Source organism: Molothrus ater, chromosome 6 (genome assembly GCF_012460135.2).
Source record: "Molothrus ater isolate BHLD 08-10-18 breed brown headed cowbird chromosome 6, BPBGC_Mater_1.1, whole genome shotgun sequence".
NCBI lineage: Eukaryota > Metazoa > Chordata > Aves > Passeriformes > Icteridae > Molothrus > Molothrus ater.
Window position 1 is genome coordinate 30,393,580 of NC_050483.2, and position 22,430 is coordinate 30,416,009.

The 22,430-nt window shown below is 39.0% G+C and overlaps 1 protein-coding gene across 24 annotated transcripts in view; it reads right to left on the bottom strand.

The window, feature by feature from the left end:
* The window catches only part of GPHN (gephyrin), a 269,940-nt gene extending 249,127 nt beyond the window's left edge, over window positions 1-20,813 (bottom strand). For 14 of the 24 annotated variants that reach the window (XM_036383558.2, XM_036383563.2, XM_036383550.2 and 11 more), the window contains exon 1: window positions 20,709-20,812. In XM_036383558.2, coding sequence (XP_036239451.1) covers window positions 20,709-20,772 — 64 coding nt within the window. In that variant the 5' untranslated portion in view covers window positions 20,773-20,812. Of the gene's footprint in view, window positions 1-20,708 lie in introns of all 24 variants that reach the window. The other 10 variants (XM_036383547.2, XM_036383538.2, XM_036383545.2 and 7 more) reach the window with 1 other exon arrangement.
* Between the last annotated feature and the right edge of the window lie 1,617 nt (window positions 20,814-22,430).

The following is a 22,430-nucleotide window of genomic DNA, read 5'->3' on the forward strand; positions in this document are numbered from 1 at the left end:
TTTTACAGAGTATCCTCAAACACTTCAGGATCCTTAGATTCTGGGAAAACACAGTTATCCAAGAGTAGGTCAGTATTTACAGAATCCTGAAGAGTTTTCCTCTTAAGACTTGCCCCTTACAATCATTGTGCTCAAATGAAATACATTTTCTTGACAAACTGAAACCAGTATCAAAATAGGTACATTTAGCATAGAGATCAGATACTGTGTTACACAGAAAATTTAATGACAATTTCCAAATCACAGGCTGCAACTTCTAACGGCCACTACAGTGTTAAACATTAAATAGTCTCTGAAAGTTCTGCATAATTAAGTGGGACATGAATTTCCTTGATGAAGTCTAGTATTTCTTCTGCTGTGTGAATCTGTTATATGGACAGATGTATAGACTAATATTAAAGGGAGAGATTATGCTGCTGAAGCTTTTTTCTGCTAAGTTTTTTTTTTTTTTAACTATACAGATTAAATAATTACTTTTCCATTAGTTCTCTTTTGATCTCCAGAAAGAACATTATTACTTTGTAGACTTTTTTCACTCCAATCCAGTATTTTTGAGTACGAGATTACTTATAAGAAAGTGCTTCTGTCCTTTCTTAAAATAGATTCTGAGTGGGAGCACATGCCATCATGATGCTGTAACTCATCAGGAAATTATGATGCAGTACCATCTTATTCTAAAGACACCCGCTAGCTAAGATATGGACAAGGTCATATCAGCACTTTTGTATTTTTCAGGACTATTTTCCTTATCAGATTAAAAGAAGTCCAGCAAACAAGCAAAAACACAGTATGTTTTTTCAAGAAGAAACAAACAAACATAAACCCACCACCAAAAAAAAAACCAACAAAACAAAACAAAAAAACCAAGCAAACAACGACCAAAAGAGCCCCACCAAAACATAAAACCAAAAAACTTGACACCAATCACTTGGAGTAACTTCAATTTTGATTTTGCATACAACCATTGCTACCAAAAAAATTAGGATGGAAAATGATAATTGTGAAAATACTAAGTGTACATAATTTTAAAATGCCGTGAACTACCATGGAATTATTTATCTAGGAAGGCAAACTAAGGGGAGGAGAACTGATTTCAAATATTTTTTTCTTTCTTCTTTTTTTAATCATATGGCATGTCAACAAGATTGTGGGGAAGACTGGTGGGAAGAGCAACCCAACATGTTTTTCCTACTTGCTACAATCTTAAAGTATACCCAAATAATTTTTTTATGAGAAGACACTGAAGAAGACTGCATCAGAGAAGCCATGAAAGAAAATCCTTAAGTAAAGCAGGCAGTTAGTTATTTCGATTTTGTTAAAGAAAATTTTTTTATTATTATTTAACTTAAACAACTGAAAGGAAATCTAATTGTCCAGCAGCTTTACTCCTTCAGATGTGTTAATAAATCATCCAGGCTGGGTGTCCCCAGATCTTTCTAACTGTTAGATATTTTTACTTAAATGGCAACAAAAACCAGTGTTCCTTGCTATTACCATATCCAAATACTTGATAAGCATGATGTTTTCTCCTCATCTCACTGTCTGAACACTTGGCAGCATGTAATAAATGTATTTTTGCATATAAGCAAAATTCAGGCCCTCAAGTCCTTTACAAAGTAATCCAACAAACACCACAGGATTTCGCTAGAAATAGAGATGATAAATGCAGTTAATTTTTCTGGTGGAAACTTTAATAGAAGGCTGAAGCTGCACCAAGCCACGCTAGGAGGCTCATTCATGTGCAAGGTAACACAGAGGTGACACCTGAGGCAGCACACACACCCCCGGGAATGGCACACGGTTAAAGGGGCTGTGGAACAGCACTGCAAGGTGCACAGGGGTCTGCAAGTGGCTTGGGACCACCAATGCACAGCTTCTCCTGTAGATACATACTGGATTACAGAGACTACCACAGAGGCAAGGAACTTGGCTTTAATTCCCTGTTAGCATATGGAGATTCAAACCCATGCATTTATTTCCCAGAAGAGCACTTTAATTAGGAAACTAAAAGGATGGATAGTAACAAGCTTCTTGTCTGCTAAATCTAGGTAGCTACCCAGCTAAGAATTAAAATGCTATGGCATCTGGACAGTTAGTAAGGATCACACTGTAGCCTAATAACCAGGGTGCTCAAGTGGGAGAGAAGACCTAGATTCTAGTCCATGCTCCATGGACTATTTCTGTTTGTTACTTGCCCTTTAACAGGAGAAGCAAACAGGAGAAGCATTTGATAGTTCAAAATGCAAACATCTGAACCCTGTTCTCTTCCCTCCCACCACATGCTCCAAACTACTAAAGTTTAAGGCACTGAAGCACCACCACATCGATGTCTCTCTTTGGATCTAGCCTGCAAAGTGTTACAGATACCTGGTTTTGATTGAATATTTATCTCTCTCTTCAGAAATACAAGATTTCATAGAATTTGGGCATCCTTCCAGCCATAAAGCTTTTTTTAATTTCACAAGTGTGTAACTAGGGATATAGCTCCTAATAGCACTGCTCCACAGAGAGAATAAAGGCAATGCATTCCATTTTACAGAATATTTAAAGCTGCTTCTACTTTTAATACAGCATTCCCTGGAGCAACCAAAATATCTCCAAATTACTGGATCAACAAAATATTCTCTGCTTAGGGAACACACAAACTCTAGTAAATCCACCTCACAAGTCTAAAACAATGACTTAACACCCTCCTCTGCCCCTGACATCCATTATCACACTATATGTTAACGCTAGCCACCTTCTTGTGTCAACTGCAGCTTTTCTTCCTTTTTTTTTTTTTTGCAACTTGCATCTTTTGGATCATGTACTATTTTTTTGTTTGTCTTCATTCAAAAATCTTCAGCCCACCCTTAAGACACACAAGAAAGGCAATGTTCACCTAACGTTGATCAATATGATAAAATGAATTGCGAAATGTTTGTTCATTTTTTAAGAAACTGTTACATACTTTCAAGTACCACATTAAGTTAAAACTACTGGAGCTTCTTTGACTTCCCATCTCAAATTCTTATCCCTGGAGCAAGAGCAGATGCAGCCAGAAGTAAACACTCAGATGTAAGAGGAAGGCAAAAGGTATTATTCCATGTATGTAATTTCCAGTAGACTACTAGTGCTTCAGTAAATTAAGAGGTTTGCAAACCTTAATTACCAAAGGAATACATAATTATTACTTTTAGAATACTCTTTTTAAATATCATGTCTTCCCTTTAGTTTAATGACTGCATTTTAGGCCTCATCCAGATATGTAATGCTTTGGTAATATTAATATGACAGACAGTGAGGGAAAATCCAAAGCTTATTGACCCTCTTAGAGCAAAGTATATACGAAAATATACATTATGAAATTCAAATGTACAGACTATACTTCTCTGAATTAGCTAATTTGAACAGACTAGTGAGTTCATATGGGCATTCATTTAAAACAGCGTAGACAAACTGAGCAGAATTTTAGCTATTCGGCTAACAATGCTATACAAAAATATTCAGTTAAAAAAACAAGGAACTAAAAAGAATAAGTCCAAGAACAAAGCTCTGTCCATGTAATGCTTTCAACACATCTGATCCTGGTTACCTGATGTGAAAAGGCTTAGTAAGAAACTATATTCAAGCACAGAACAATCCTAAAAAACCACTCTCTTTCAAAACAGAAAAACTGAAATAAAAGTATCATGTGTGTTCTAAGAGCATCTCTCAACTGCTAAATTCTGTTTTTATCAATGATATGTAGGCCCTTGATACAGAGACTGTTATATATATATTTAATAAATGACATCTCATGTAATACTCAAATTGACTGTGTCCTCTAGGGATGTCTTAACTCTTACATTACATTATACTAGTTCTCCTGAAATTCTTAAATAACCAATGGGTGGCTTTTACCTTTTAAGATATATTTTAGAAGTCAGGCTGGAGTAGCCAAAGTTAATTATGAGTGAGTCCAAGCTAATACAAGAATCCAAGTTTATTTCAGGACTTTGCATATCAGTTGAGTGCTGGCTCCTGTCCCCAGAGATGTAAAAACTCTTTTTTTTTTACTATGTAGTCTATGTAGCACATAAGTTTCAAGATTACCTCTTTACCTGAGCATTTGCAAAGTACTTACGTAAAAGTAAGTAATAAAGTAATAAAAAACCCTGCATAATGTATAAATAAGTAATGTATTTTGGCAGAAAGAACTTAATGCACAGTGAATAATGTTATCAGTCACAACCTAGTATCTGAAATTGCATTTAATATAGAATAAATCACAGAACCATATCAAGCTGTGAAGTACTGTGAGCTTTAAATATCTTTAAACCACATCCTTACTCAAATATTCACATTTGGGCACTCAATGAAAGGATTTTCTTCAATTACATTCACTTACAAAATTTTAAAAAAACTCGTTTGTATCTTAAGATGCATCATCCATGCAGGGTAATTGGCATTAGATAGTTGTGTAACAGATCAGGGGAACATTGCAAACATATAATATTGACTCAAATGTAACTTACACTTAGAATGTATACGTTTTTTCCTTATGAAGGAAACTCCTTGAAAGTATAGAAGCTGAATTTCCATTTCTGAATCCATTGAAGGGACAAGAAAAGGAGATGAATCACCAAAGCTTTTTCATCAACTACAAACAGCTCACACATGAGAGAAGTAAAAATGCTACTCACCAATTGTAGAAAAGCCAACAATGTAAACAGACAAAAAATGTTCATAAAAATCTTTCTTCATCCTAGAGGATGTGTACCAGATGGCAAAGCCATACAGTGGGGCATTGCCTCCTAGCACTGATCTACAAAATGCCTGTATTCCTGAAAAAAGGGGGCAGATAGATTTGCAGAACAAGCTATACAATTTCTTATTGGAGCTTTTTGTCTGGTAGAAGGCCACATACAAAGGAAAATTAGACTTTTATAACTCTCTGGCTAACAGGTAGAAAAAAAATTCAGCAGAAGACAGAGACCAGCCTAACAAAAACTTTCCACCCGGAGATGACTGGCTTGGTAAATGGAGAGCAGTGGCTATGTCTGGCTTGATCTCAGTGAGGCACACACCTTTCCCTCACTTATTAAACTGCCTTTATCTCAACTGATAAGTTTCCACACCTTTGCTTTTCTAATTCTGTCCCTCCTCCTGCCTGGGGACAGTGAGAAAGCCCCTGGGTAGGGCTCAGCTGCTGCACAGGGTCAACCCACCACAATATTCTTTAGTGATTTCTTTCAATTACTTCCTTTGTACAGCATTAAAGCAGTACATTCTCCAGATATATCCTCCTGGACAACAGACTATTAGAAGGACCACTGGCTGCAAAATGAAAGAAAAGCAGAGAAAAAAAGCCTTGAAAGAAACAACCATGGTCAAAAGTGGTAATATTTACAAGGAATTATAGACAGAAAACACATTCTTCTCATAGCTATTCTAATACAGGAAAGATGGGCCACGGGAAAAGCCTTTCACAGAGTTGCCTATGAAGTCATTCAGGAATGTGAGGCAAAGTGGAAGAAATGCCTTGTTATCTGTCACATTTAAGAAAAAAAAAGTAAAAAAGAAACGAGAAAACAAAGGTAATTACGACTGTTGACCTGATAATGAAATCCTGAGATTACAGGTGTTAATTCTGTCAGGTACAAATTTAAAAGTTGCAAGAAAATAAGCACTTTACATTTAATAGAAATTCTGTAAGAAAACCCTCAATCTAGTTGCATTCAAGATGTTGACTTTTTCATCTAACATCAAAAATAATCTGAATTAGATATATGATGTATTTGATCAACAAACTCGGTATCAAGACACATACATTCAAAAAAAAAAAAACAAGAAAACAAAACTGCTGAGAAAGATTTCAGTATGACTTGTCATGTTACAGGCAACAAAAGATTTTACAGTCGGTCCCAAAGAAAGTATGCCTTTGTCAATTCACAAAAGAATAAAACTCGCACTAGAACAGAAATAAAAGTCTTTCCAATGCAAAAAATAGCAGAAAAGCACTAAAAAGCCATTTCCAGTATTTAGCCAGCATAATCTACACCAAATACAAAGATGAAAAGTCAGAAATGGAAGAAAATAACAGCAAAGGAATCTGTTGGCCTCACATCTTTATCTTCCATTGTTTTTAAAGAAGAGCTAAGGTTTTTAATGCTTTCTTTTGTTGCAGTCATTAAGAAAGTAGTAACATCTTGCTCCATGTTGAGGAGATTAAGGGGGAAAAGGAATGGCTGAAACTCTTCACCTTTTTTCAAAACTTTTCCCTTTTTTTATCAGTTGTAATAAGAGCTGTAACTAAATTCTAAAACCAAAACAAATATCCAGTAATTCTATACAGGTTAATAAAGAAAAGTAATGAAAATAAACAAAATCTGATGGTCTCCTGAAGGAAGATGAGACATTAGTAATGCAGGAGCAGATTCACAGATCAACCAGACATCACCAGAAGTAGCACCGTTACTTCAAAACTAGAAAGCCAATCACTTCACACCCCAAAAAAAGAAAAATATCCTACAGACACACAAACAGAATATGCCTCTGTGAGCATGATTAAGTGAATGACTAGTAATTGAGTTTTGGAGCATTGTATGTAGCCTCAGGTCACCGACTCTGAAACTGAAATCAGCGGCCAATGGGTGGTGCACAAGGCTACAAACTGTAATCGTATCCACGCAATCTTTCCAAAGAATGTAACTTCTGATTTTGATAAAAGTGAACTACAGTAAAAAAAAAAGTTTTGAAGGCCTGGCAACAGTGTGCTTCCCAAATACATGGGCCACTAATGTCTTGGCAAAAGATCAGTTTTTCTCATGCATTATTAGCAAAAGAAAAAAAATCCTACTTTCTTTACACTGGCAGCAACTTGTTCCCTTCTCTACTGTGTGGGCACAACCATTTACTCATAGTAAATTGAAAGAAATTCACTGAAAGCTGGCTTGGCAAAATACTATCATCTGGATCAGTTCACATTTTGTTCACCATACATAGGAATAATTTTGCTGGGATAAATGAGAACTCGTGGACAGATGAGAGCTCAAGGTGGGATTAATTTCACTATTGGTACAATGGAGTAAAAAACATATTAATAAAGAATTGCTAAAAGATTCAATACTTTTCAGCTTTGAATAAGGCTCAGTGAGGGACTTTTAAGGAAAGGCTATTGGGATTATGAACATCTAGGATATTTTGTTTATTACTCTATTCGTCTCATAAAACCAATTTGCTAATTTTGCTCTTGTTAAGCTTTTTCTAGTGAACAGGATGCTTGCACATACCTACAGATGCATAATCCTTAAGCACACAAATGTTTTCCCTGTTGAGCTTGTCTGCTGTCCATTAACAGCCTTCACACCTCATTTGTATAACCCTGGTTTCTATATTATTTGCTAGAAGCTGTCCTTTATAATACTGTTTCGATTTTACATAATGTGGTTATCAATTCCTTCTATAGTTTCTTTTTCTCACACTTCCTGTAAAATTCCATTTTTATTATTAATCCTTAAATTTTTTTCCTAGCCAAACTGTACTTTTATGTTATGATTCCCTTTACAGTGACTACAGCATTTCAGCATTTTCTGCTATTTCAAAAATCACACTTCCACTATAGATGTACCTTAATATTGAAGATGTTACTTACATTTGCAATTTACAAAACTCAGTTTAGCTAGCCACCTTTATCTCAAAACACTGCCTTTCAATACCAAAATCATGGTCTGTACATAATTAGTAGCCATGGAGACCATGAAAACACATATTAGACAAATGCATGGACCAGCAGGCTTCTGAGCTGCAGTTAAAGACTTAAATAAGTGCACATGGTCCACTGACCACAATTATACAACTAAATTATCTATCCTCATCTTCACCCCCAATCCTCTCCCATTTTAAGGGGGATTCTTGATATTTATCAAGAATCTCAAAGCCTGACTTACCTAAACAGCTGATGCCTTTGACTGGCTGGTCCAGTTACCTCCATCAATCACATGGATAACAGCCCACTCAAGAAAAAGGTAATGACTCTGTTCACATCAGCAAGAAGATATGCAGGGCAGAAACAAAATTACATGATGATCTTGCATGCAGATGTTTTAAGTACTTGGTATACAGACTGATGAAGAACAGAAGAAAAATAAGTCAGTAGCACATCATCTGCCATTTAGTACATATCAGGCCAGCAGCCTCAAAGTTAGCATAATAGCTAGACTGAGCTAGAGATAGGCTTAGAAAACTATACTGAGTGCAAGTAAGATGACAGATTGAATGGTGCCAAAGAAATCCCTCAAGCAAAAGGGAAATCAGAACTGGCAAAAGTGTGCCACTTTTATTTTTTTTTTAATTACTGATATACACTATAATAAATGTTTATGTGGGTATGTATATTAATTACATGTATATAGTCTTCAAATTATTTGTTTCAGGCAAATTATAGTCAAGATAATAAGTGAGAAAAACTAATGTTAGAAATTTTAACTATTAAAAAATTAATACCTTCATAATACCTTCCATGCCTGATAATGTGTAACATAGTGTTTACCTTTTCCCAAATTTAACACTGCAGGAATCTAATGTTCAGCATTTCTAGTTACCCACCATGCAAGTTCTCAGATGTTCAGCTCTTTGCTAAGCATAAATGTCTAGCACAGCCTTCATATTCTCCTACTTCTACATGAATCAAATATCTTTACATACAAAATGGAAAAATATATCTTGACTTACCCTCTCTTCAAAAAAATTTCCTGTAACAGGCAAATCCTTCTCTTTCTTCACCATGTTTTTTTTACTGCTTATTATTGAGCAGAGGCAGTGTCTTTGCTTGTCCATGAGCACAAGCTAGTAAATACTACCAAGAGGACACCTGGCCTGACAAAGCAATATCTGCATGGAAGGAGGCAACACAGCCAAATAAAGGAGTGTCAAGACTGCCTTCCCAATTTATGTAAGTGAACTACACAAAATTAGCACATGATTACATCTGTTTGAGCTGTGTTGGGAAAACAGAAGTCCTATCTCCCACTTTTTCCTATCCTACCTGTACAATCCAGCTCCTCCCTCAAACTGGCACTCCTGAGGTCTCTTGCCAAGTTGTTCAGTCTGTTCCGGCAGCAGTAAACTAATTCCTCAAAAGAAGAGCAGTTTTTCCACTAGGTTAGCCAGTTAAATTTGTTTTGCAGAGAGGAAAGAAATGGAAATGGCAGGATAGAAGTAAGACAGAACAGAATTGAAAAAAAAAATTACAATAGAGGTAAAAAATTGCCAGCCTTGTTCACCATTCACCTCCAGGAGCAGAAGTCTGCAGAGCTCAGTGCTGAACCAGATCCCACAACTGATTCTGCTCAAGAAGATCCGGGTTTTTTTTTGGCAGGGTAGTTTTCAGCTGTTTCAGTTCCCTGTCTGCACAGCCACACAACAGGTTATGCCAGCACAGCATGGCATGGCAGTGAACAAGAAGAGTGATGATAGAATCATACCCAAGATTAAACCTGGACAGGGTCCTGTGGGGTTCTAAAGCAGTGGCCACTTATAGCAGACTGCCTGGTACACCAGATAAAAATTCTCTCAGTAACTCACCTTGAGATGTAGTGAATGCAGGAAGATAAAATCCCTGAAAGGGTGCTGCATGTATTTTCCTAACAGACAAGTCAGATACAAGGTACAAGAAGGGCCTGTTCAAACTAAGGATTAATTTAAATATGCTTTTTCTGTCATTTCCTCAGCTATAGCTTTTATAAAAATTTGTAATTCTATTACTAGTTTTGGACACTTGAAATACTTCTACATACTACTGAATTTTGTGCTATCTTAAGAGTCATTTCAAGGCTAGTTAACAAAAGACATCTAAATTTCTCTAGAGTATCCAAATATTCAAAGGTTCTGCCCTCACCCACATCACCTTCACAAAATGCGCAAGAGCATTTCAAGAGCCAGCGTCTTCCTGGTCACCTTCCATTTCTAGGAAGCTCTCCTTATTGCTACCTACAGGAAGACCCCTCTGGCATGCACAAGAATTTTAAAAGGCACACACAACCCTGTGGAGGCAAAAAACAACAGTGTGTCTGTATTAGTTTTTTGTGGTCCAAAAATGTGGCTTTTAACTTGTCTCCCAAGAGTCCCCAGTTACCACACTTTGGTTCACACTGCAATGAAGAATCAAAGTATGAATGTGGAATTCACTTTGGACAAAACTAAACGAGATGCACTCCACAAGTGCACCTAATGCACTCCAACAGTTACTGAGTTCACTCCATGGGCTCTGAGCTAGTGTGAGGCAAAACACACTCAGCAGTCTGCAGGTGAAGCCCCCAGTACCAAGATCTGTTTCTCTAAAGCAGCAGCACTTGATATCAAAGATTTTACTTACATTGAATGAAATCACAAAAGGTAAATTAACCTACTAAATTACAGTCAAAAGTCTTATATAGGTACAGAACAAAATATTTTTTAATTGTGTACTTATCATTGAAGAATTGAGAGAGTACCTAATTATCCAAATATAGGGAATTTCTACATCTGAGGGGTTGTTTTCTTCAATGGCTGCTAGTTGGAATGTCAGCATCTAGGGGGTATTAGAGTTTAAATTTGTACTTAGAAGGAATGAGAATATGTATTTTACTATCACCTCAAATGGCTCCAGGCTGATGTTTTCCCAACATCTAAAACACTGAAAAAGCTCTTGAATGTGGCCTAATCATTAGCTGCTTTCTAGATGCTAATAAGATCTCAACCATTCATTTTAAAGTAGTTTTCATATGCACAGCTGAATTTACTTTCTGGAGGCTGAAGCAAAGGTAGAACATTTTTAGCGGGTGTTTGTTCAGTGCAAAAAAGGTTCCTAGGACTCATCTGAATGTGAAGACCTGCTAAAATTATTCTGGGGTATACTAAAAGCTGCTACTATTCTGGTAAGAAATACTGAAAATTATTACTACTTCACATCTAAAATCTCCCTTATGATTTGATGAGTCCTCACAGCAACTTACACATAACAATAATGGAATACAAGACATGCTATCAAGGAATTAAAAGATTTTTCTAATATTAAAGATAATCCATGATGTCCCAGTTTAATGCTATACAGAAATTTGCCTCAGATGGCTTTTCCAGAAAGATGTTCTGTTCATCAAAGCACTCACAGAAAGTCTACTTGAACCCTTTTCTGACATAACAATGGTGAAATGACAACTAGTATTTTCTCTAATTCTCTTTGATCAACTGCCAAGCCAAAGAGAAAAGTCATGTACTGAAACCATTGTGCATAAACTAGAGCTATACCCTTTGGAATAAAGAAATAGGAACAGGCAGGTGAGCTTCCTTGAAGCTTAACAATCACAGGAAATTCTTCATCAGTTGCTTTTTTCATCAGCTTTTAACATAAACTTTAGAGTTTCCATTTTGATTTTTGATGCTTAGGAAAAAAAACTGAGTCTCACTCAGATAAGAAGGTCCTGCACACTGGAGACATTGGTAACAGCTTTAATTCTTACCATGCTGGAATTTAACTGCAAGATCAGACCTTAAGGCTTCACAGCTTACCTTCCTATCTTCTACAGCTTACCTACCTCTGTGGAACAGAGCTCGTTCCTAAAAAATAGATTTCAAAATAACATTAGGTTCTGAAACATCAGATTCTGGATGGATTCAAACATACCCAACTTGAACCACATACATTTTACTAATATGACCATTCCCAAATTTTTAAAGCTCTGTGCCTTGCCTTCTTTCCAAAGGATTATGTCATACAGCACTACCCTGTAGTCACATTTACTTGAAAAAGTTTAGAGGTTTCTCTCAAAAGTCTCAAAACCCTCCTCAGTCTCCTGGTTTATTCTACATATCTTTTACTGGCTTCTTATTTTCTTTATTTTGTTAACTCAATGCCATGATATATGTCCACATGACCAGAAGGGCTTGGAATCTCTTGCAATAGAAGGTTAGGAGGGAAAGAAATTCCCCCTGCAGACTTTTCAGTCTGCTTGATTACAGCACTCATTAAAAAAGCCTACCATCAAGTACATTTTACTAAAACCAGAAGTACTCAGATTTAGATTCAGCTAAATTCTAGTTCTGAAGTATTAAATTTTGAAGTATTAAATCAGTGTACCAGCAATGATGAAGTTTTATCAGCAGGAGTTACACACATAGGAACACCTGTTGCAACTTCATCTCAGCATCCCTGGAGCTTTGTGTGTATTATCTACAGAAACACTTTGTCCTTGTACTCTCTTTTAAAGGTGTTTCACAACTTTTTTCCTCACTATGCTTAATTTACAGCATATTTCTTCAAGGAAGTTGATTTTAAGAACCCTTGATTTGCTGTAGGCTTATTTAATTCTTGCCTTGAATATTCATACAACTAACACAAGAAATTTTGCTAAAAAAGAGGAAAGGAGAACTACATTTTCCCTTTAATCTTATGGGTTGGTTTTTTCTGGTTTGTTTTTTTTTTTTCCTGGAAACAAGCATTTTTCTCACCAGATATGTACTTACTTTAGGCATCTTGCTGCTTTCTCCCAGTTTTTTCCAAGGTGAAGTTTCTGACAGGGAATCCATAGTAAGCCTTTGGTTTCTCACCATTTACACTGCTATGCCACTACTCTACATCATATGAAAGAGTCATGTCAGTAGGAAACTGTGTCATATCTGCTTGAATACCTGGAAATCTTCTTTTTCCAGAAACTTACTGCCACTCACACTTTCCCAGGACAGGATTTGTGAGTACCTAGTAGAAGGATACATACCTGCTCAACAACATCTCTTAGGCAGTCTGATTTGTCTTCCTGATCCCATGAGAACTGTTTTAAGAAGGGGTAAGAAATAGCAGTGTAGAAGTGTGTTGGTTTGCAGAATTTCTAACTAGTACCATATTCAATGTTTCTTCAAGAATTAATGGATTAAGATTTTACAGACTTCACCTCAGGTCTTGCTATCAATTCCTTCCTAAGGGGCCCATCTCATGGCACCAAAAGCAGCTTGATAAGAATAAAGGGAATTTCTTTTTTTTAAGGACAAGCATCATTTGTAGAGGTTCTAGAAGCCTTTCCATTCTGAGTCAGATCTGCAAGACACTTTACTGCAATTCATTTTAATTCCCAAAGAATGTGTTTTATTTTTCATCCATACAACGTCCCATAAAATGATTCTGAATAAACAACTAACTTCCTAGATTTCAGTATGCATTTAAATCCCTTCCAACATACATCTAAAAAAAAAGAAAAGCACCTATAATCCCACCTCCCAAAAATTCCAAACTATAATACCTGGAAAAAAAACCCCAAAAAACACAAACCCAAATAAAACCACACCATATAATTTAACATATACTTTAATTCCTACTTCCCACTTTTAGATCTCAAAAGTCACATACAATAGCCAGAAAAACCAACAAAATACATGCATGAAAGATTTTTTTAAAGGAAAAATATTCCACATAAATTCCCTACAATATACAGGACAACAAAGAAAACTAACAATTTCATAACCACATAGTAAGTACTAAAAGCACACAAAAATTTTATAGTTCAAATCCCAAGTGTATTCTGCTTCTTCACGTTCTTCACTTTACTATATAGTAAGTGATATAATTGACTTAAAAAGGAAGAAGTAAAAATATATATTTCTATACTTGTGATTGTAAGTGCATATGCAATTCTTAATACATTTACTTATTTTATAGATCTACTTATACAATCTGTATGCTGAATACATAATGAAACATCATAATACGTATGTAATTATTAAGATTACTGTTCTACCTAACATATATAAAGCTAAATTAATGTTGAGTCAGATCTTGAAGGTCATGGTGTATATCAAAAAACATTTTACTGCTCAAAAATAGGTTTTGTTATACATAGCTATTCCCTAACCATTCAAATCAGACAGTGGAAGTCTTGTTGCTTATTTCATAGTATAGGGAACAGACAATGCATTTTATTCTTTACATCATTCACCCACATTGTAACTGTAGGATAGAGCCCTGTTTTGCAGGATATTGGAAAATGTACACAGAAGATTATTCTTAAAGGTTTATGCTAATTTTTTTCCACTTGACAAGTTAGGCATAAAATAGGCCTCAGTAAATTAGTTTGAAAACAAAACAAGTAAACAAAACATCACATACAAGTCTCTTACTTCCAAAATGAAATTTTCTAAGATAACTGCCTAATTAGGTCTATTTTTCCCAAGCACTGTTTATGTAATTACTGTTCTTTTAAATTTTAAATTATTTTTTCAATTGTTTTGTGATAAAATAAAACAGCCAAAGGCTATGCTCTTTTTTTTATTAATTAAAAACACTCCACAGGAAAAAGGCTGCTACCTGCTCTTTTCCCTTATGGTCATTACCCTCCAGTTCTTCAAGGAGACCTTTTTCAGGCATTCTGTTAAACTTTCAAGAAGAATTCTGTCATACACAACACTACAAATTATAAGGCCATTTCTGTGTAAGAGTGGAGAGTTGCATAGTGCATCTACATATATGAACAGAATGTAAATTATTTCTTTTCCTTAATTCACACATCAAGACATTATAAATATCTAACAAGAACTAAAATTTGTTCTCATTTTTAGTTATTATGTCATCTTGTTGCGTAAGAATCTCACAAATTGCAGACAACAGAATCTATTATTGCTTACCTACAAAAAATTCCAGACAGCTACGGCTAAATCAACATTAAAGGTGGAATTCTGTGTCTGTGTATCAGAATTTTGTATGCTAGACTCTCCAAAACACGGCCTGATGATCACATACTCTGTTACTGTCCAATTAACAAAGCCAGCAGACCAACTAAAGGTTATCCCAGAACTAAGCTGGTCCTCATGAAATTCACAATCAGTAATTTTTAAGGTAAATAACATGGAAAATTTTCCTGCAGTACTGGAAAAGGCGACAAATATAAACGTAGAAAAGCAAATGAAAACATGCTGTAATGGGTATGCTCTGTGCTGCTAAATATGAACCACAGACATGGAGCGTGGGTGAAGATGGAAGTCTTTCAACTGTATTTGGATAAGTAAACTCCAAATCAAGAAACACCGAGTACACAAGACTTCTTACCCCTGATCTATAAAAACACATAATTCTCCAAATTAATGCCCATTTCTTAAGCAAGTAGGTATTATTTCCCAACTACACATGTATGACTTCATCTCTTTCTTTAGGTGCTTTTAGTTTCAGTGTTTCTACCTCCCATTCAAAAGAAACAGTACTATAGCAAGCAAGTTACATTTCAAGTACAAGAGTCCACTGTATCAGAGATTTCAGCCACCTATTTTTGTTCCATGCCATACACTAAAAAGTGTGTGTGGAGGGGGAAGCAAGGACTTTCTTCCTCTAAGTTTAAAAGGTAAAGCACAGTTAGACTACAAAAAGTAAATGAGGCAATTTTACTGATCATGTTCATGAGATTAAGCTCATCATCCTAGCCATATAAAGTCAAAAAGAAAAATGTACAGCTACAAATGGCAAATGGATCTCCTAGTTTCTATGGATAAACTCAACATTAGGACAGTTTTACAGGTGAGAAAGACTAAAATCAATGTTACTCTGAATCCAGAGTGTTTCAATGGAAGCACAGCATTTCTCTAACTAAGGCTCCCAGGAGAAGGTACTGCCTTTAATCTATGTTTTGAAGATAAGTGCCCAATAAGGTGTAATTCTGGACAGAAGTCAGATCACAAACAAAAAACTAAGCAACTTCAATTTAGACAATTAGGGCAATTTGACGATAACTCCTGGGAAACCTAGTGTCCGTCCTCCTCCTCCCACAAGCACCTCTGTAAGAAAGTTTCCCACTAATTCCAAAGCATGAACAGAGCCACCATCACTAAGAGACCTTGCAACTTGCATGTTATTAATGAACAGTTAGAGGAAAGTCATGAGAGGGTACCTCATAAAATAAGAAAGAGGCAAATGACTTTTCAGTTGGGAAACAGACAGCCTATACATTTCTAAAACAGTCTGACCAACATATAGTGACACCCTAAGTATTTTGTCACATTTCTCAAAGATAATTTTTACAAAACATTCATATCACTGAACTTCAGATCTGCCCAGGCAACTTCTTTGGTTGCAGCTGTCATGTAGATAAGGGCCTAACCATCTCAGAAGAAAGCTTACTTCAAAGTGATACATTCAGACACAATGTCCATGCTCAGAGTCATTTCAACCAACTAAGGAGTCTCAGACACAAAGGCAAGGCTGTAATCTTCCACACTACAGGGTTACCTGGACATCAAGGTCTGAGTCACACATTCAGAAACATTTGTCTGCTTTACTGTGTAGGTTATGGCCACAGTTATAATTGAAAATGTTTTAATCTTTACACAGAGGAAGAAAGGAAGAACAATGTATCTGAAGAGAAATTTGCCTAAACTCCTTACTCGCTTTATGAAAGGGAAAGGCTGTACCACATTGAAAGCAATACTGAACACAATAAAACTGGCCTGAAAAAAAGTTAGCCTGAAAGTTTTTTCCTAAACAAGGAAGAAACAATACAAAATGAGGAGCAAAGACAGAAAATGGTGTTTATGTCTGGTGAGGACTTTCTCACAGACCTGCCTCAAAAGCAGACAACCTGAATGAAGAATTATTAGCCAACCCAAAATCTGACGAATTTTTATCACTAATATTCTGAAAAAACCAAACATGTAACAAGACCTTGAGTTTTGGCCAGCTACATTAAATGCTTACTGGAGAGAAAACAAAAAGAGAAGCAAATAAGAAGATAACGGGGACGGAGAGGAAAAGAGCACAAAATAGGAACTACCAGAGAGAACCAGAGTATGTTTTTATCCATTGAGCTAGTGGAGATGGCAACATCATTCAGAACTCTCTGGATGGTTCCAGTCAAGGGTCTGCTTTAGTCACTGACAGAACAAGAAAGGTCACAGATTATATAACTGTTACCGATGCCACCACCAGTGAAGGATGACCTAATATTGATTCAACTCTGGCCAGAGCACACAATTTCTCCTCTTTTCTAACCAACTTCAACATTACAAAATTCTGTACTTAGTACACCAGGTCCAGCAGCCTGACACCACTGGTAACTGATTAACAACTGTTCTGTTAGAGATATCCCAAACATGAAAGGCTTGCAAGGGGCAACCAAAGTAATTCTGTACGTGTACTTTACTAAGGAAGCACTGATGCACAACAGTACATACAAAGCATGCATAGAATCCAGCCTTTACTGTAAATGTGGAGATCTCTCTTTTCCATTTATCTACCCCACATTTCTTCTTTCTCCATGACTGTTTTATTTTTAAAAGAAGATATCCAGAACACTTAAATGACAAAGCTTTGGACATTGTTCATCCAACTCTGTTATTCCATCACAAAAATCTCCCAATCTGACATTTAGCATCACAGCCCTTTTAAAATGCATTTTACCATAAAGTAAACTCACAACAACAAAATACTGAAGCTCTATTAGTAGCTCATGTGCTTGCACTACATATCAGAGGTAGCAGAGGGAAAACCTAGGTTTGGAACCTAAGTGAGCAGTATCTTTAATCTGAACACTTCATTAAACCCTGGTGCTGAATATGACACTTTCACAGTTCCACTCTTCACTAATTAGAAAACTTATTGAAATGATAACACACAAAGATTAGAATTCATATTTCTATCCACAAACCAGTGAGGCTTCCTATGTGCATAAGACATAACCCTGTATTTCGCAAGTTTCACAGTTTTGTAATCAGTCAGTTGTATTTTTCCTCCTGTTTCAGTAAAGAAGTCTAACTCTACAACTTTCTATACAGAGACTCAAAAATAAGCATGAGTGGCATCTTCAACTCCATAGATGCTGTATACACCAAAGTATTTTTCCTGATTTCAGGAAGACAGTTCTTTCACGTTGAGGAAACGTCCTAATTATGGATTTTGTTCTTATCATTGATTCTTAACTAAAAGACCTCCACAGTTTGGGAATAAGAGAAATTAACAAGTAATTTCTGTAAAAAAAAGCCCAAGGTGCTACATTCTGCATAAATTTGCATTTGAACACAGTTACTTTAGTAAACAATAACGAAGATTTCTATTTCTCTAATCCACTATACCTGTCCAAATCTGCCACAAGTGAAAAAATAAACATTTGTTTCTAGATGAAACTAGAGATACATACACAATCACAGAGGTCTACCAAGCAAAACTAAATACAATAACTTAAAACAAAACAATGTAATGAAACTAAGCCTTATGACAAACATTACTCACTCTCAGTATTCTCTGGAGCCATGTGCATCAGTCTCTACAACAGATAAGAATAACAATGTGCCCAAATAATTTTTATATGTCCTCATTTAAAAATAAACACACAACTTTACACCAAATTAACTCAACAGTTACTCCTTCCTAAATAAATTTAAATTCCATCTGAGTATGACCATAAGGTGCAGTACTGATTATTTTCTAAACTGAGCATACCAAGTCTAACAAGAGCATAAATCTGTATGCCTGTGCTGATAAGACCACAAGTATATACTGCTAAGAAAACAAACATATGCCTATGATCTTAATTAGAAAAGCTAAAGGAGTCATGTTATGTTAATGATCTAATTTCTGATCACTAAGCTATTCTAAATGTTAAAAAAAATAGTCCACATACCTAACCTTTTCATTTCTACACTTATTCCTCCATACAACAGCATGTATTATTAGTTCATTTCTATGAGAAAAATTCAGAAGAGTACATTTTTAATTTGTCTTTTCATAGCTGAAACAGCAGAAATAGCAGAAACAGCAGAAACAGCTAGGGGGTCCAAATCCCCTCAAAGTACTTCTCTTTCCAGGTTAAAGGAGATGCTGGAGCAGAAAATAATATTTTATTTCAGGTTTACAAACAAGGAAAATTGTAAGAAACCAAGGTGTCCCCTTTCAAAATAAAAATATTTATTTGCAAAAATTGTTAGCCTGAAATTCAGAACAACCACATTAAGGTGAAAAAAACTAAAACTGTTCTGTTTGGCTATGCCTCTTGGATTTCCTCTAAAAAAGTACTAAAATTAGGCCAGAAGCTCTTCTCAATGAAATTACAAATTATGATACAAAGTTAAAAGAGTTTAACAATGATCAAACAGGATTTACAGTACAAAATAAGTGTATTCTGAAAGACTATCTGAACCTATTGAGAGACTAAATAGTTATTTTAATTATTATAACACCATATGTGCCTGGTAGTGCATTCGATCAAAAGAAAATAATAACCCACGTTACACACCATGAAGTTGCCCACAAAATACAAAGAAAAATATGCATTCTGCTTGCACTCCCTCCCCACTTTAACTTTTACAATAATAGGTAGCGGCACACATGTCCTATCCTTCAGGGACAAAGGGAACAAACCCCCCCATGTGACTTTTGCATCTGGTCCAACACGCTCTACCCATATAAAGGATCTGACTGCCTGGAATTTACAAGCACGCTAAGGATTTCCACTTGCATCTACCGTGCTTTTCTAGCGGTTTATCGTCACCATCACCTTGCGGCCGAGCGCTTCCCAGGAAGGGAAGGAGGGGAAGGGCTCCAGCCTTCGCGCCATCCCTCGCTCCCGGCAGCGGGATCAGCACCGGGCAGAGGAACAGCGCCGGGGGCTGCCGCGGGCTCGGAACGCGCCGCTCGAGTTAAACACCGCTAGCGGGAATAAATAACTTCAGGGTTAACTCCAGGCCTCCTCTGCCGTCAATGTCCCCTCTCTCACTCCAAGCATCCTCCTACTCCTGAGCGAGCTCACAACGCTGCTTTCCATGAACAATCATGTCTTCCCAGACTCCTGGTGAAACCTACGGAGCTTGACGCCTAAAAATTTCGCCGGTATCTCTCGCCCCTTCCTCGCACGGAAGAGGCGCTGACGCCCGTGTACACCGGAACCCCCCGGGGCTCCGCTCCTGGGCGCGCCGCCCGCTGCGCCGAGCTCCGCGGGGCTCCGGGATACGCCGAGACCCCGGCAGAGGAGCCCCCGGCCCGTCACACCCGCACCGACTCCGGGAGCCCTTCTGTGCAGCCACCGCAGGTCATGTGCCACGGGTTTATTAAAGGATCATCCGTGCGCTATGAGCGGCAGCATCATAAATGCCCTCCTCCCCCTCCCAACAGAGAGCACACAGGCACAAGCATCCCCACCCACCCCCTCCCGATCCCCAAAGTAAAGGCCAGGGAGGGGGAGGGGAAGGAGCCATCCCAGAGGAGCTGCCGTGCGGAGCGTGCCCAGCTCGGGCATTCCCGCGGCCGGGAGCTGAGGCCGCCTCCCGCCCGGGGAAGGCAGGCCCGGCACCTGCCGGCCCGCAGCCTGCGCCGGCCGCGGGCTCCCTTCTCCAGCGCCTTCGCACTGTCGGCACCGCCGCGCTCAGAGGAAGCCCGGCCGCGTCCCGGCCCCCCATCCCCTCCGGCATTCGCCCACCCGCGCACTCCGTCCCCTTCGCGCGGGTTATCCCCGGGTCAGTCCCCGCGGCTGCGGCGCCCGCCCGCCTGCGGCAGCGCTGCCCAGCGCCGGCCGGCCCTGCTCACGCTGTCCGCCCGCGGCCGGAGCGCCGCCCCCACGCCCCGACCCCGGCTCCGGGCTTCGGGTACCGCACGCACGGCGGAGGGGCGCTCCCTGCGCAGCGGCGGCGGCGCCGCCACGGGAGAGACGGACGGCCGGCGGGGCACCCCGCGGGGCGGCCTGAGGCGCGCACCGACCCGCGGCCGCCCCCCGCGCGTCCCCAGCGCCGTGCCCGGCGCGGCCCGGTACCTGTGAGGACGCCGACGCGGATCTGGTGGTCGTGGTTCGTCAGGATCATCCCCTCCGACGCCATGTTCGCGGCGCAGCACCGCACTGCCGGGGGGGGGGGGGGGGGGGGGAGGCGGCGCGGGAGCGGCGCGGGCGCAGAGTGGGCGGGGCAGGGGTAGCTGGGCGGGGCTAGGGGCGGGGCCAGGCCGGGGGCGGGGCCAGGGCTACGACGGCGCCGGGGGGGTGCGAGACTAGCGCGGTGCGCGCGGCGCAGGCAGCACCAATCCAGCGCCGAGAACACAGCCCGACCCTGGGCGTCCCTGGTTCCGGGCGCTGGCAGGTTCATTCCCGAGACTTCGGAAAACGGGAATAGACAGATAGCACGGGTGGTCATCATCCCTGCTCTTGGTTAGCGTGAAACCACAGAGCCATAGATTCAGTTTGGCTGGAAAAGACCTGTGTGATCGTCAGCTATGAGCAGCCTTGTCGAGTAGAGCATGGCCCTGACACCACATCCAGTCCTCTGTCAAACCCCTCCGGGGACGTGGCTGCACCTCCTCCCTGCGCAGCCCGTTGCCACGTCTAATCTCCGTCTCTGTGAAAAATTTCTTCCTGACATCCAGCCGGAGCCTCCTATGGTGCAGCTTAAGACTGACAGACTGACAGACTCTTGTCCTGTCCCTGGTTGCCAGGAGAAGAGGCCGACCCGCACCTGGCTGCGCCTCCTTTCAGGTGGTTGTGGACAGCGAGGTCACCCCTGAGCCTCCTGTTCTCCAGGCTGGAAATAAAGACATACATTTTTTCCTCCCACCAATTTCCTCAGCAGGGCTCAGCAGGATGGTTTTTTTACCTTTCCAGGCCTCTTCTCTCACCTGGGAGTTCTTCCCCATTACTCTGAGACTAAAGTTGTTGTTACACAACAAAGCAACAGTTGTTTTGACAAAGTAACTTACTGTCATCTTTTTTTGTCTAACTTATGTTACATTGGATACTCTCAGGAAGCAAACATTTAAACTCGTTTTGAATAAATATGTGGGCAAACGTCTTCCACCTTGATTAGCACCATCATCAACTACAAATGATAATCCATTGTCAAAATTCAAGTCCTCCGACTTCTGCAGATCTTTGTATTTTTGGGTATTCCTCTTGCATTTTCAATGCTATCTTACTGATAGCAGACTTTGTATTAGTCTCCTTCTGACTGCCTACTAACAAGGAATTGTTGAAAGCATTTGTAATGTGTATGTACATAAATGAACCACTTCAGTTTTCTCCTTAGCATATCACTTTCTTCGATGAACAACTAGCACCAAAAAAAAAAAAAAAGAAAGGGCTGAAGAAATATCCTCTGTCTATGGGGAAGTCGCACTAGTAGCACTTTGGTGGGGTGTGCAGCAGCACACGATATCAGTATTTCTGTATTGGCACAGCAGTTGCAGTGTGTGCAGCCATAGAGACTGAGAATCCAGGCTCCAGGGATCTCTGGTTATGCAATGGTATAATACAACATATGTGGGTGGGTGTAAGCCTGAACCCAAAACAGCATGGTTACTGAAGATATACTGCATCTCTGGTGCTCATACTGCTGTTCCCTCACGGGTTCAGACACTATTTGTTGAATATTCTGCTGTAGACAAGGCAAAAAGATTTTTTTTTTTGCAAACGTATCTGAAATTATCTAAAGTGAGAGCAAATAGCTTGACATTTTGTAGTTCCTGCAGAGGATTCTCACACCCTAAAAAC